Consider the following 16,617-nt stretch of genomic DNA (forward strand, 5'->3'; position numbering starts at 1 on the left):
AGGCTGGAGCTAGACCGTGTAGTATTTTATACGTAAGTAGTAAAACCTTAAAGTCACATCTTAAGTGCACAGGAAGCCAGTGCAGGTGAGCCAGTACAGGCGTAATGTGATCAAACTTTCTTGTTCTTGTCAAAAGTCTAGCAGCCGCATTTTGTACCAACTGTAATCTTTTAATGCTAGACATGGGGAGACCCGAAAATAATATGTTACAGTAATCGAGACGAGACGTAACACACGCATGGATAATGATCTCAGCGTCTTTAGTGGACAGAATGGAGCGAATTTTAGCGATATTACGGAGATGAAAGAAGGCCGTTTTAGTAACGCTTTTAATGTGTGCCTCAAAGGACCCTTTGAGGCACTAGTGATTTAGGGCTATATAAGTAAACATTGTACCCTGCCTTCCGCCCGATTGTAGCTGAGATAGGCGCGACCCCGAAAGGGAATAAGCGGTAGAAATGGATGGATGGATGGATAAGTAAACATTGATTGAGGGTGGAATGCCATCTCCGGGTTGGGGAGGAGACCCTGCCCCAAGTGGAGGAGTTCAAGTACCTAGGAGTCTTGTTCACGAGTGAGGGAAGAGTGAATCGTGAGATCGACAGGCGGATCGGTGCGGCGTCTTCAGTACTGCGGACGTTGTACCGATCCATTGTGGTGAAGAAGGAGCTGAGCCGGAAGGCAAAGCTCTCAATTTACCGGTCGATCTACGTTCCCATCCTCACCTATGGTCATGAGCTTTGGGTCATGACCGAAAGGATAAGATCACGGGTACAAGCGGCCCAAATGAGTTTCCAGGGCTCTCCCTTAGAGATAGGGTGAGAAGCTCTGCCATCCGGGAGGAACTCAAAGTAAAGCCGCTGCTCCTCCACATCGAGAGGAGCCAGATGAGGTGGTTCGGGCATCTGGTCAGGATGCCACCCGAACGCCTCCCTAGGGAGGTGTTTAGGGCACGTCCAACCGGTAGGAGGCCACGGGGAAGACCCAGGACACGTTGGGAAGACTATGTCTCCCGGCTGGCCTGGGAACGCCTCGGGATCCCCCGGGAAGAGCTAGACGAAGTGGCTGGGGAGAGGGAAGTCTGGGTTTCCCTGCTTAGGCTGTTGCCCCCGCGACCCGACCTCGGATAAGCGGAAGATGATGGATGGATGGATGGATGATTGATTGATTGATTGATCGTGAAATCGACAGGCGGATCGGTGCGGCGTCTTCAGTAATGCGGACGCTGTATCGATCCGCTGTTGTGAATAAGAAGCTGAGCCGGAAGGCAAAGCTCTCAATTTACCAGTCGATCTATGTTCCCATCCTCACCTATGGTCATGAGCTTTGGGTCATGACCGAAAGGACAAGATCACAGGTACAAGCGGCCGAAATGAGCTCCCTCTGTTTGGTGGCGGGGCTCTCCCTTAGAGTTAGGGTGAGAAGCTCTTTCATCCGGGAGGAACTCAAAGTATAGCCGCTGCTCCTTCACATCGAGAGGCGCCAGATGAGGTGGTTCGGTTCACCCGAACGCCTCCCTAGGGAGGTGTTTAGGGCACGTCCGACCGGCAGGAGGCCACGGGGAAAACCCAGGACACGTTGAAAAGACTATAGCTCGGTTGGTAGAGTAGCCGTGCCAGCAACTTGAGGGTTCCAGGTTCAATCCCCGCTTCTGCCAACCTAGTCCTTGGGCATGACACTTTACCCACCTGCTCCCAGTGCCACCCACACTGGTTTAAAAATGTAACATAGATATTGGGTTTCACTATGTAAAGCGCTTTGAGTCACTTGAGGAAAGCGCTACCCATCCATCCATTTTCTACCGCTTATTCCCTTGTGGGGTCGCGGGGGGGCGCTGGCGCCTATCTCAGCTACAATCGGGCGGCAGGCGGGGTACACCCTGGACAAGTCGCCACCTCATCGCAGGGCCAACACAGATAGACAGACAACATTCACACTCACATTCTCACACTAGGGCCAATTTAGTGTTGCCAATCAACCTATCCCCAGGTGCATGTCTTTGGAAGTGGGAGGAAGCCGGAGTACCCGGAGGGAACCCACGCATTCACGGGGAGAACATGCAAACTCCACACAGAAAGATCCCGAGCCTGGATTTGAACCCAGGACTGCAGGACCTTCGTATTGTGAGGCAGACGCACTAACCCCTCTGCCACCGTGAAGCCGAGAAAAGCGCTATATAAATATAATTCACTTCACTTCACTATGTCTCCCGGCTGGCCTGGGAATGTCTCGGGATCCCCCGGTAGGAGCTGGACAAAGTGGCCGGGGAGAGGGAAGTCTGTGCTTCTCTGCTTAGGCTGCTGCCCCCGTGACCCGACCTTGGATAAGCGGAAGAAAATGGATGGTTGTGAAGGGGAAAACTAACTAAATGGCCCCCGCATCCTTTGAATTGTTAGTCTGTGGCACTCAGTGGTAAAAGGTTGGGCAACCTGCTCATAGTTGAACGGCTATAAAGTCCGCCAAATAAAAAATGTCAAATTAGCTTAAAAGTTTGGCATGCTAACAGTTATATGTTGTAAAACCATGTCCTGCAGTCATGGAGGAGCAGCCTAGTTGTTGGTGTTAAAACCTTCTCTCGAGGAAGTTTGTGATCCGCCTTATTTTCTTGGTTTTCCACGGAAATACAACCCCCGGGGCGTCGCTGGTGAAGTGACGGTCCCGTTACTCCACCCTGTCCCGGCACGGAGGCTTCAGCAGGCGCCAGGGTGTGTCCCCGTGTACAACTGGCTACTTTTGTATCACGCCGGGCGCTCGGCAGTCACTGAGACCTGCGAGGCGGCCCCTCCATGAATGGCTGCATTCACAACCTGCAACAAGAAGTCATATAAATCTGGAACTGATCACAAGAATGATGTCATTATTCCTGGACAAAGAGGCCTGCTGGCAATTGGAAGCAGGCAATAATTAGCGAGAAGCTGCCACGCATCATTTTCACAACAACAACATTTAATTGACCTAATGCTAATTAGGGACCTTCAGAGGTCATTTGCTCTGATATACCATATAAGCCAGGGGTGCCCACACTTTTTCTGCAGGCGAGCTACTTTTCAATCGACCAACTCGAGGGGATCTACCTCATTTATATATATCATTTATATTTATTTATTTATGAAAGAGACATTTTTGTAAACAAGTTAAATGTGTTTAAGGATAATACAAGCATGTGTAACACATATAGATGTCTTTCTTTCACGAAGACAAGAATATAAGTTGGTGTATTACCTGATTCTGATGACTTGCATTGATTGGAATCAGACAGTAATGATGATAACGCCCACATTTTCAAATGGAGGCGAAAAAAAGTTGTCCTTTCTGTACAATACCACATGAAAGTGGTTGGTTTCTGGCATCTAATTCATCCAGCTTCCATACACTTTACAAGAAAAACATTGGCGGCAAATTCCGTAGCTTGCTTGGTTGACATTCACGGCACCCGAGGGTCTTGTGAGATGACGCTGGCTGCTGCCAGTTCATTATTATGAAAAAATGACAGAGAGGTAGGCGAGAAACACTTTTTATTTCAACAGACTTTCGCGCCGTCCCTTCCGTCAAAACTCTAAAGGCCGACTGCACATTTCCTATCTTCACAATAAAAGCCCTGCTTCATGCTGCCTGCGCTAACAAAATAAGAGTCTCGGAAAGCTGGCGTGCACAAGTGATGTGCACGCCAGCTTTCTGAGGGATCGCTTGTGCACGCCAGTTTTCCGAGACTCTGTATTTAGTTAGCGCAGGCAGCATGAAGCAGGGCTTTTATTGTGAAGATAGGAAGTGTGCAGTCGGCCTTTAGAGTTTTGACGGAAGGTACGGCGCGAGAGTATGTTGAAATAAAAAGTGTTTCTCGCCTTCCTCTCGGTCATATTTTCATAATAATGATCTTGCAGCAGCCAGCGTCATCTCACAAGACCCTCCGGTACCGTGAATGTCATTTAAGTGACGTCTTGGTGAAGATTGATGATCACTAATTTTTAGGTCTATTTTTTTTGAAAGCCTGGCTGGAGATCGACTGACACACCCCCCGCGGTCGACTGGTAGCTCGCGATCGACGTAATGGGCACCCCTGCCATATACAGGAGATTGATGGCGACTCTAAAAGGAGGTGTTGCATTGTTTACCACACAACAACAATTTATTTGTGGCGGCAGGTTTGTGGTTGGTGGCCTAACCAGGGAACGGTACCAAGCCGACCCGGTGTCCAAACTTTTTCCACTGAGTGCCACACACTGAAAAATCAAAGCATGCAAGAGCCATATATTATATATATATATATATATATATATATATATATATATATATATATATATATATATATATATATATATATATATACAAACCCTGTTTCCATATGAGTTGGGAAATAGTGTTAGATGTAAATATAAACAGAATACAATGATTTGCAAATCCTTTTCAACCCATATTCAATTGAATGCACTTCAAAGACAAGATATTTGATGTTCAAACTCATAAACTTAATTTTTTTTAGCAAATAATAATTAATTTAAAATTTCATGGCCGCAGCACTTGTCAAAGTAGTTGGGAAAGGGCATGTTCACCACTGTGTTACATCACCTTTTTTTTTTTTTAACAACACTCAATAAACGTTTGGGAACTGAGGAAACTAATTGTTGAAGCTTAAAAGTGGATTTTTTTCCCATTCTTGTTTTATGTAGAGCTTCAGTCGTTCAACAGTCAGGGGTCTCCGCTGTCGTATTTTACGCTTCATAATGCGCCACACATTTTCCATGGGAGACAGGTCTGGACTGTAGGCAGGCCAGGAAAGTACCCGCACTCTTTTTTTACGAAGCCACGCTGTTGTAACACGTACTGAATGTGGCTTGGCATTGTCTTGCTGAAATAAGCAGGGGCGTCCATGAAAAAGACTGCGCTTGGTTGGCAGCATATGTTGTTCCAAAACCTGTATGTACCTTTCAGCATTAATGGTGCCCTCACAGATGTGTAAGTTACCCATGTCTTGGGCACTAATGCACCCCCATACCATCACAGATGCTGGCTTTTGAACTTTGCGTCGATAACAGTCTGGATGGTTCGCTTCCCCTTTGGTCCGGATGACACGATGTCGAATATTTCCAAAAACAATTTCAAATGTGGACTCGTCAGACCACATACCACTTTTCCACTTAGCATCAGTCCATCTTAGATGATCTCGGGGCTAGAGAAGCCGGCGGCGTTTCTGGATGTTGTTGATAGATGGCTTTCGCTTTGCATAGTAGAGTTTTAACTTGCACTTACAGATGTAGCGACAAACTGTATTTAGTGACAGTGGTTTTCTGAAGTGTTCCTGAGCCCATGTGGTGATATCCTTTAGAGATTGATGTCGGTTTTTGATACAGTGCCGTCTGAGAGATCGAAGGTCACGGTCATTCAATGTTGGTTTCCGGCCATGCCGCTTACATGGAGTGATTTCTCCAGATTCTCTTAACCTTTTGATGATATTATGGACCGTAGATGTTGAAATCCTTAAATTTCTTGCAATTGCACTTTGAGAAACGTTGTTCTTAAACTGTTTGACTATTTGCTCATGCAGTTGTGGACAAAGGGGTGTACCTCGCCCCATCCTTTCTTGTGAAAGACTGAGCATATTTTGGGAAGCTGTTTTTACACCCAATCATGGCACCCACCTGTTCCCAATTAGCCTGCACACCTGTGGGATGTTCCAAATAAGTGTTTGATGAGCAGTCCTCAACTTTAACAGTGTTTATTGCCACCGTTCCCAACTTCTTTGTCACGTGTTGCTGGCATCAAATTCTGAAGTTAATAATTCTTTGCAAAAAAAAAAAAAATAGGTATTTTAATTTTAAACATCAAATATGTTGTCTTTATAGCATATTCAACTGAATATGGGTTGAAAATGATTCACAAATCATTGTTTTCCGTTTATATTTACATCTAACACAAATTCCCAACTCATATGGAAACGGTGTTTGTCAATGTGTATATGTATGTGTGTGTGTAGAGTGTATATGTATATATATATATGTGTATATATATATATATATATATATATATATATATATATATATACATATATATATATATATATATATAAAGATGTGTCAAATAGACAAATGCAACTTAAATTGTAACACTGTATTTTACAAAATACCAAAAAAGGGCATTTTTCTTAATATCTCATTGACAAAATTATTCAACCCCTTGAAGATCATAACTCTTAAGAACAGAATTTGAATAAGTTCTTTTCAATCAGGTGTTGAAAACACCTGTAGATGTGATTAGAACCATAACGAGCAACAATGAAACTGATTGAAAAAGACTGTGACGCTCAGCTTCTTGTAGATGGTCAATGGTGTATTTGTAACATGGTGAAGTCCAGGGAGTTGTCAAAGAAGTCAAGAGAGGAGGTCATTTCTCTTCATAAGAAAGGTTATGGATATAAGAAAATAGCAAAGACATTACACATTCCAAGAGACACAGTTGGGAGCATAATTTGCAAGTTTAAAGCTAAAGGCACAGTGGAAACACTACCTGGGCGTGGTAGAAAGAGGATGCTGTGTGCGTACAGTGGTAAAAAACCCCCGGGTAACAGCTGAGGAACTACAACAGGACATTGCAGAGGGGGGAACGCAGGTTTCGTCCCAGACAATAAGGCGCGCACTACGAGATGAAGGCCTCCATGCCAGAACTCCCAGGCGCACCCCACTTCTGACTACCAGGCACAAGAAAATAGACTCTAGTATGCCAAAAATCATCTGGACAAACCCCAAAGGTTTTGGGAAACTGTTCTATGGAGTGATGAGACAAAATTGGAACTCTTTGGGCCTATGAATCAACGTTATGTCTGGAGGAGAAAAAATGAAGCTTACAAAGAGAAGAACACCTTGCCTACTGTTAAGCATGGTGGGGGGGTCAATCATGCTCTAGGGCTGTTTCTCTGCCTCAGTTACCGGGAATCTCCAGTGCGTTCAAGACATTATGAATTCTATTTCTTACCAGGATTTATTAACTGCAAATGTCATGAAGTCAGTGACGAAGCTGAGGCTTGGGAGACGTTGGACCTTCCAACAGGACAAGGATCCCAAGCATACCTCCAAATCAACATCAGAGTGGTTGCAGAAGAAGGGCTGGAAGACTCTGGAGTGGCCTTCACAGTCGCCAGACCTAAATCCTATAGAAAACCTGTGGTGGGACTTGAAGAAGGCAGTTGCAGCACACAAGCCCAAGAATATGAAAGAACTGGAGGCCTTTGCCCAAGAGGAATGGGCTAAAATACTGTAGATGCTTGCAAGAAGATTGTGTCCGGTTATGTATCACCTTTGAAGGATGTCATTACTGCCAAAGGGTGTTCTACTAAGTACTAAAGATGCATGGAACTAGGGGGTTGAATCATTTTGTCAATGAGATATTAGGAAAAATGTCCTTTTTTGGTATTTTGTATAATACAGTGTTACAATTTAAGTTGCATTTGTCTATTTGACACATCTTTATTTGATATGACTATAAACAAACTACGGAATAAATGTCCAACTTGCTAAAACACCAAAATTGTGTGGGGGTTGAATAAATTTGATCACAACAGTATGTATTTATATATATATATATATATATATATATATATAAAACGCATGGATAATGATCTCGGCGTCACTAGTGGACAAAATGAAGCGAATTTTAGCGATATTACGGAGATGAAAGAAGGCTGTTTTAGTAACATTCTTAATGTGTGACTCAAAGGAGAGAGTTGGGTCGAAGATAATACCCAGATTCTTTACCGAGTCTCCTCATTTAATTGTTTGGTTGTCAAATGTTAAAGTTGTATTATTAAATAGAGGTCGGTGTCTAGCAGGACCGATAATCAGTATTTCCGTTTTTTTTGGCGTTGAGTTGCAAAAAGTTAGCGGACATCCATTGTTTAATTTCATAAAGACACGCCTCCAGCTGACTACAATCCGGCGTGTTGGTCAGCTTTAGGGGCATGTAGAGTTGGGTGTCATCAGCATAACAGTGAAAGCTAACAACATATTTGCGTATGATGTCACCTAGCGGCAGCATGTAGTTGCTAAAGAGTGCAGGGCCAAGGACCGAACCCTGGGGAACTCCACACGTTACCTTAACGTAGTCCGAGGTCACATTGTTATGGGAGACGCACTGCATCCTATCAGTAAGATAAGAGTTAAACCAAGACAGGGCTAAGTCTGACATACCAATTCGTGTTTTGATACGTTCTAATAAAATATTATGATCGACGGTATCGAAAGCAGCGCTAAGATCGAGGAGTAGCAACATAGATGACGCATCAGAATCCATCGTTAGCAATAGATCATTAGTCATTTTTGCGAGGGCTGTCTCCGTGGAGTGATTTGCCCTGAAACCGGATTGAAAGGTTTCACATAGATTGTTAGACGCTAAGTGTTCATTTAACTGCTCCGCAACAATTTTTTCAAGGATTTTTGAAATAAAGGGAAGGTGAGACACCGGTCGGTAGTTTACCATGAGGTCAGGATCGAGGTTAGGTCTTTTAAGAAGAGGATGAATAACCGCTTTTTTGAATGCTAGGGGAACAGTGCCCGAGGAGAGTGATAAGTTTATAATATTTAGCACTGATGGACCTAATGATACAAAGGGCTCCTTGATCAGTTTCCCAGGGAGAGGGTCAAGTAAACATGTTGTTTGTTTTATTCCATTTACACGTTGTAACAATTCCTCTAATGTTATTTCCTCAAAACGAGAGAAACTATTTTGGAGGGCAGTATCCGCCGTATATACAATCGTGTCAGTGTTAATAGAACCCAGTTGTTAGCGGACATCCATTGTTTAATTTCATGAGGACACGCCTCCAGCTGACTACAATCCGGCGTGTTGGTCAGCTTTAGGAGCATGTACATCAGCATAACAGTGAAAGCTAACAACATATTTGCGTATGATGTCACCTAGCGGCAGCATGTAGATGCTGAAGAGTGCAGGGCCAAGGACCGAACCCTGGGGAACTCCACACGTTACCTTAACGTAGTCCGAGGTCACATTGTTATGGGAGACACACTGCATCCTATCAGTAAGATAAGAGTTAAACCAAGACAGGGCTAAGTCTGACATACCAATTCGTGTTTTGATACGTTCTAATAAAATATTATGATCGACGGTATCGAAAGCAGCGCTAAGATCGAGGAGCAGCAACATAGATGACGCATCAGAATCCATCGTTAGCAATAGATCATTAGTCATTTTTGCGAGGGCTGTCTCCGTGGAGTGATTTGCCCTGAAACCGGATTGAAAGGTTTCACATAGATTGTTAGACGCTAAGTGTTCATTTAACTGCTCCGCAACAATTTTTTCAAGGATTTTTGAAATAAAGGGAAGGTGAGACACCGGTCGGTAGTTTACCATGAGGTCAGGATCGAGGTTAGGTCTTTTAAGAAGAGGATGAATAACCGCTTTTTTGAATGCTAGGGGAACAGTGCCCGAGGAGAGTGATAAGTTTATAATATTTAGCACTGATGGACCTAATAATACAAAGGGCTCCTTGATCAGTTTCCCAGGGAGAGGGTCGAGTAAACGGAACTCCACACGTTACCTTAATATAGTCATTTTCTATATCGCACAGAGACAAATCCACTATATATCGAGTATATCGATATATTGCCCAACCCTGGTTAACAGCTTTGTGTTATTTGCCTTCATCATGGGGGCGTCGGCAAGCTGTTAGTACGTCACAGCTCGGCCCCCCCGCTATTTGGCTGGTGTAGGTGTCATGCACAATACTTTTTCGGATCGGACTCATCGAGCGCTCATGCAGCAGCCATGCTCGACCCTCCTCACAGTTGTCCTCCTCTGTTTTCCCAAGGCGACTCCAAAGGAAAGCGTCAGAAGAAGATCATTTACAGGACCCAGAACTACCTGAACCTGTACGCCGCAGACGGCCTCCGCACGCTCTGCATTGCTAAAAAGGTAACGAAGCGGCGTGGGAAGACTTTCCCCGTCCGTCTGGGCCACCTGACTTTGGAGCAGACGACGGCACGGGGAAAGCGCCAGTTCTCCGTGACTCAGCCGCAATCTGTGTGCCACTTTCCCCCACACGCTTATTAGCGCCCGGGCGAGAAAGCCACTGGCAGAGTGCCGCCGTTAGACCGCCGTCTTTGCCCGCTTGCACAGATTCTTCCCTCGGTCTGTTCCGTGTTTCCCACGCCAGGTCCTCACTAAGGAGGAGTACTCCTGCTGGCTGCAGCGCCACCTAGAGGCGGAGACGGCCATCCAGGGACGGGAGGAGCTGCTGTTTGAGTCGGCGGCGCGCCTGGAGACCAACCTCCAGCTCCTGGGTAAGTCAACAATGTCCATAGCCCCATTCCTACCCTCAACATAGCGGTTTTAGGGACATACCTTTCACATTTGAACTGGAGACCAACTTCCAGCTCCTGGGTAAGTCAACAATGTCCATAGCCCCATTCCTACCCTCAACATAGCGGTTTTAGGGACATACCTTTCACATTTGAACTGGAGACCAACCTCCAGCTCCTGGGTAAGTCAACAATGTCCATAGCCCCATTCCTACCCTCAACATAGCGGTTTTAGGGACATACCTTTCACATTTGAACTGGAGACCAACCTCCAGCTCCTGGGTAAGTCAACAATGTCCATAGCCCCATTCCTACCCTCAACATAGCGGTTTTAGGGACATACCTTTCACATTTGAACTGGAGACCAACCTCCAGCTCCTGGGTAAGTCAACAATGTCCATAGCCCCATTCCTACCCTCAACATAGCGGTTTTAGGGACATACCTTTCACATTTGAACTGGAGACCAACCTCCAGCTCCTGGGTAAGTCAACAATGTCCATAGCCCCATTCCTACCCTCAACATAGCGGTTTTAGGGACATACCTTTCACATTTGAACTGGAGACCAACTTCCAGCTCCTGGGTAAGTCAACAATGTCCATAGCCCCATTCCTACCCTCAACATAGCGGTTTTAGGGACATACCTTTCACATTTGAACTGGAGACCAACCTCCAGCTCCTGGGTAAGTCAACAATGTCCATAGCCCCATTCCTACCCTCAACATAGCGGTTTTAGGGACATACCTTTCACATTTGAACTGGAGACCAACCTCCAGCTCCTGGGTAAGTCAACAATGTCCATAGCCCCATTCCTACCCTCAACATAGCGGTTTTAGGGACATACCTTTCACATTTGAACTGGAGACCAACTTCCAGCTCCTGGGTAAGTCAACAATGTCCATAGCCCCATTCCTACCCTCAACATAGCAGTTTTAGGGACATACCTTTCACATTTGAACTGGAGACCAACCTCCAGCTCCTGGGTAAGTCAACAATGTCCATAGCCCCATTCCTACCCTCAACATAGCAGTTTTAGGGACATACCTTTCACATTTGAACTGGAGACCAACCTCCAGCTCCTGGGTAAGTCAACAATGTCCATAGCCCCATTCCTACCCTCAACGTAGCGGTTTTAGGGACATACCTTTCACATTTGAACTGGAGACCAACCTCCAGCTCCTGGGTAAGTCAACAATGTCCATAGCCCCATTCCTACCCTCAACATAGCGGTTTTAGGGACATACCTTTCACATTTGAACTTGGGAATCTATACCAGTACTCAACGCTACCAATTTTCTGTACTCTTGTCTAGGGCCGGGCAATAAAACGATACCAATATACAAAACCCAAAACCAGGGAAGTTGACACGTTGTGTAAATAAAAAGGGAATACAATGATTTTCAACTTATATTCAATGTGGTTAGAGCAGGCCTGGGCAATTATTTGGACTCGGGGGCCACGTTTAGAGGAAAAAAATGTTTCTGGGGGCCGGTATACCGTATTTTTCGGACTATAAGTCGCAGTTTTCATCATAGTTTGGCCTCATGTGTGAAATTATTAACACATTACCGTAAAATATCAAATAAAATGATTTAGCTCATTCACGTAAGACTATGTGAACGCCTCGGGATCCCCCGGGAAGAGCTGGACGAAGTGGCTGGGGAGAGGGAAGTCTGGGCTTCCCTGCTTAGGCTGTTGCCCCCGCGACCCGACCTTGGATAAGCGGAGGATGATTGATGGATGGATGGATTCACGTAAGAGACTAGACGTATAAGATTTCAGCGGATTTAGCAATTAGGAGTGACAGATTGTTTGGTAAACGTATAGCATGTTCTATATGTTAGTTATTTGAATGACTCTTACGGGCTTCACGGTGGCAGAGGGGTTAGTGCGTCTGCCTCACAATACGAAGGTCCTGCAGTCCTGGGTTCAAATCCAGGCTCGGGATCTTTCTGTGTGGAGTTTGCATGTTCTCCCCGTGAATGCGTGGGTTCCCTCCGGGTACTCCGGCTTCCTCCCACTTCCAAAGACATGCACCTGGGGATAGGTTGATTGGCAACACTAAATTGGCCCTAGTGTGTGAATGTGAGTGTGAATGTTGTCTGTCTATCTGTGTTGGCCCTGCGATGAGGTGGCGACTTGTCCAGGGTGTACCCCGCCTTCCGCCCGATTGTAGCTGAGATAGGCGCCAGCGCCCCCCGCGACCCCGAAAGGGAATAAGCGGTAGAAAATGGATGGATGGATGAATGACTCTTACCATAATATGTTACGTTAACATACCAGGCACCTTCTCAGTTGGTTATTTATGTGTCATATAACGTACTCTTATTCAGCCTGTTGTTTACTATTCTTTATTTATTAGAGACCGAATGTCTCTAGGATAGAGGACCCTATTGAATATCTAGCGTTTAATACTTTCTTTATTATTAATATTCTGCAGCTTTGAGCTGTAATTTGAACCCCTTAACATGGTTCAAAACTCACCAAATTTGACACACACATCAGGACTGGCAAACATTGCGATTTAATCCAAAAACCTAACCCCAAAACTAAAAATTGCGCTCTAGCGCTCCCTAGGAAGAAAACACAGACAAAACTGCCTTTAACTTCCAGTAGGGATGTCGTAGCGACATGAAACTAAAACCTCTATGTAGGTCTCACTCAGACCTAGATTTCATTTACTGGCATCCTTCAGCAGAAATCAACAGAAAGTTTGCAATTCCCGCTTCAAAACAAAAGTTTTGTAAAAACCCGTCACCTTTTTTCAAACATTATCTCCTCCGAGCACATTTGTCGTGTCTGATTCAAACTACCACAGGAGAGAGATTGAACCCTTCTGATTAAAAGTTGATGAAAGAGTTTTTATTACTGCTACGGTTTTGATTTTATCAGCCTGCAAAGAACTGCTGCGCTGAAAAACATTTCAAAGATGGCCGCCGTGCGCAGACACAGTGAGGGAGACGTTTTATTTTGTTTTTTGTCCGTACCGTCTGCTGCTGGTGCGCACGCTACGACATTCATGAGGGAGGGGCTGTGATCGTCTATACCAGGGGTGCCCATTACGTCGATCGCTAGCTACCAGTCGACCGCGGGGGGTGTGTCAGTCGATCTCCAGCCAGGCTTTTAAAAAAAATAGACCTAAAAATTAGTGATCATCAATCTTCACCAAGACGTCACTTAAATGACATTCACGGTACCGGAGGGTCTTGTGAGATGACGCTGGCTGCTGCAAGATCATTATTATGAAAATATGACCGAGAGGAAGGCGAGAAACACTTTTTATTTCAACAGACTCTCGCGCCGTACCTTCCGTCAAAACTCTAAAGGCCGACTGCACATTTCCTATCTTCACAATAAAGGCCCTGCTTCATGCTGCCTGCGCTAACTAAATACAGAGTCTCGGAAAACTGGCGTGCACAAGCGATCCCTCAGAAAGCTGGCGTGCACATCACTTGTGCACGCCAGCTTTCCGAGACTCTTATTTTGTTAGCGCAGGCAGCATGAAGCAGGGCTTTTATTGTGAAGATAGGAAATGTGCAGTTGGCCTTTAGAGTTTTGACGGAAGGGACGGCGCAAAAGTCTGTTGAAATAAAAAGTGTTTCTGGCCTTCCTCTCTGTCATTTTTTCATAATAATGAACTGGCAGCAGCCAGCGTCATCTCACAAGACCCTCGGGTGCCGTGAATGTCAATCAAGCAAGCTACGGAATTTGCCGCCAATGTTTTTCTTGTAAAGTGTATGGAAGCTGGATGAATTAGATGCCAAAAACCAACCACTTTCATGTGGTATTGTACAGAAAGGACAACTTTTTTTCTCCTCCATTTGAAAATGTGGGCGTTATCATCATTACTGTCTGATTCCAATCAATGCAAGTCATCAGAATCAGGTAATACACCAACATATATTCTTGTCTTCGTGAAAGAAAGACATCTATATGTGTTACACATGCTTGTATTATCATTAAACACATTTAACTTGTTTACAAAAATGTCTCTTTCATAAATAAATAAATATAAATGATATATATAAATGAGGTAGATCCCCTCGAGTTGGTCAATTGAAAAGTAGCTCGCCTGCAGAAAAAGTGTGGGCACCCCTGGTCTATACCAAGATGGCTGCCAAGTGCCGTAGCTAAGCCGGTATGTTTTAAAGTTGTCGTTTTCCTGCATATCATAAAAGCAACCGTCCAACATTTTACAACTAATTGTAAACTTATAGGTGCCGACCACCATCGAGTTTGTCGATGTTAAGATATTACGCCGACTTGGTACGTCTATCTGTTTGCTAATAGTAGCTACTAGCCGTACCCATGTATTTTCAACGGGCGGTTAGCATCGGGTTTTTATCCCATTTCCTCCTATGTTTCTGCTCCGATTGAATTTCTTTGTATGTCGAGTCTTTATTTTGGGTGCCTGACTGTTGTGGCGTATCTGCACTTTTTATGCTACGGTAAAGACAATGAATGGTCCGATTTTGATTTTATTAGCCTTCAAAGAACCGCTGCGCTTGAAAACATTTCTAAGATGGCCGCCGTGCGCTCACACAGAGAGCTAGACGTTTTTTTTTTTTAGTTTTTTTCCCTACCGCTCCCAGTATGTGACCGCTTATTTGGGCTCGGGTCACGGGGGCAGCAGCCAAAGCAGTCCCGTCCATTGCTGCTTGCAGCTTTGATTTTAAATTGCCTTTCAAATGTCTATTCTTGGCGTTGGGTTTTATCGAATAAATTTCCCCCAAAAATGCGACTTATACTCCAGTGTGACTTATATATGTTTTTTTCCTTCTTTATTATGCGTTTTCGGCAGGTGCGAATTATACTCCGGAGCGACTTATACTCCGAAAAATTCGGTGTCTATTTTTAGGAACACTAATACAAAACCTCACAATAATTTCTGATTGAATGCTAAAAACGTTATGACAGACCGCCTTAAAAACAGAATGGTATTTTCACATTTTTCTATTAACAATAAAACACTGAATATTGACAAAATATGAATGTCACACCCTGTTTCGATTGACATATTTTACAATCAAGTGAAACGCAACAAAAATGCAACGAAACAGTGAAATATGAACGTGAAGGGCACACAATAAACCCACCTCAATCTAATATATCTGATATTGGCTGAATTCCCCCCCAGGGATCAATAAAGTAATTTATATTCTATTCTATATATCATTAAGCTATAGAACTTTGTTGTGAAAATCTCTTTCCGCGTCTGTGGAAACGCTTCCCGCCCACACTGCTTGGTGCCTCGATGACCATAGTAACTGGTATAAGATCCATAAGCGCAGATTTCAAACATTGAAATATTTTGTATAGTTCAAGACACTTAGTCATTTGAAAACAATCATTGCACATGAATTACCATGAATTGATTTACGTGGACTTAAACAAGTTGAAAAACATATTCGGGTGTTACCATTTAGTGGTCAACTGTATGTAATATGTACTGTCGATGCCGCCTGAAAACTAAAAGGGCAATGACTGCTGTCATGGTAGAAGCTGCAAAACAACCAAAGAAACGAAAATTTTTGCCCGAGGAGACAGGTGGAACAGTGTGGTTTTCGTCCTGGTCGTGGAACTGTGGACCAGCTCTATACTCTCGGCAGGGTTCTTGAGGGTGCATGGGAGTTTGCCCAACCAGTCTACATGTGCTTTGTGGACTTGGAGAAGGCATTCGACCGTGTCCCTCGGGAAGTCCTGTGGGGAGTGCTCAGAGAGTATGGGGTATCGGACTCTCTTATTGTGGCGGTCCGCTCCCTGTATGATCAGTGCCAGAGCTTGGTCCGCATTGCCGGCAGTAAGTCGAACACATTTCCAGTGAGGGTTGGACTCCGCCAAGGCTGTCCTTTGTCACCGATTCTGTTCATAACTTTTATGGACAGAATTTCTAGGCGCAGTCAAGGCGTTGAGGGGTTCCGGTTTGGTGACCGCAGGATTAGGTCTCTGCTTTTTGCAGATGATGTGGTCCTGATGGCTTCATCTGACCGGGATCTTCAGCTCTCGCTGGATCGGTTCGCAGCCGAGTGTGAAGCGACCGGAATGAGAATCAGCACCTCCAAGTCCGAGTCCATGGTTCTCGCCCGGAAAAGGGTGGAATGCCATCTCCGGGTTGGGGAGGAGACCCTGCCCCAAGTGGAGGAGTTCAAGTACCTAGGAGTCTTGTTCACGAGTGAGGGAAGAGTGGATCGTGATATCGACAGGCGGATCGGTGCGGCGTCTTCAGTAATGCGGACGTTGTACCGATCCGTTGTGGTGAAGAAGGAGCTGAGCCGGAAGGCAAAGCTCTCAATTTACCGGTCGATCTACGTTCC

General features: G+C 44.9%; 1 protein-coding gene across 1 annotated transcript in view; it reads left to right on the forward strand.

The window, feature by feature from the left end:
• Positions 1-16,617, forward strand: part of atp10a (ATPase phospholipid transporting 10A) — a 193,140-nt gene that overhangs the window by 107,782 nt on the left and 68,741 nt on the right. Inside the window, 2 exon segments of the mRNA XM_061887950.1 lie at positions 9,815-9,918; positions 10,160-10,286. Coding sequence (XP_061743934.1) covers positions 9,815-9,918; positions 10,160-10,286 — 231 coding nt within the window.

The sequence above is a fragment of the Nerophis ophidion genome, linkage group LG26 (assembly GCF_033978795.1).
Source record: "Nerophis ophidion isolate RoL-2023_Sa linkage group LG26, RoL_Noph_v1.0, whole genome shotgun sequence".
Lineage (NCBI taxonomy): Eukaryota > Metazoa > Chordata > Actinopteri > Syngnathiformes > Syngnathidae > Nerophis > Nerophis ophidion.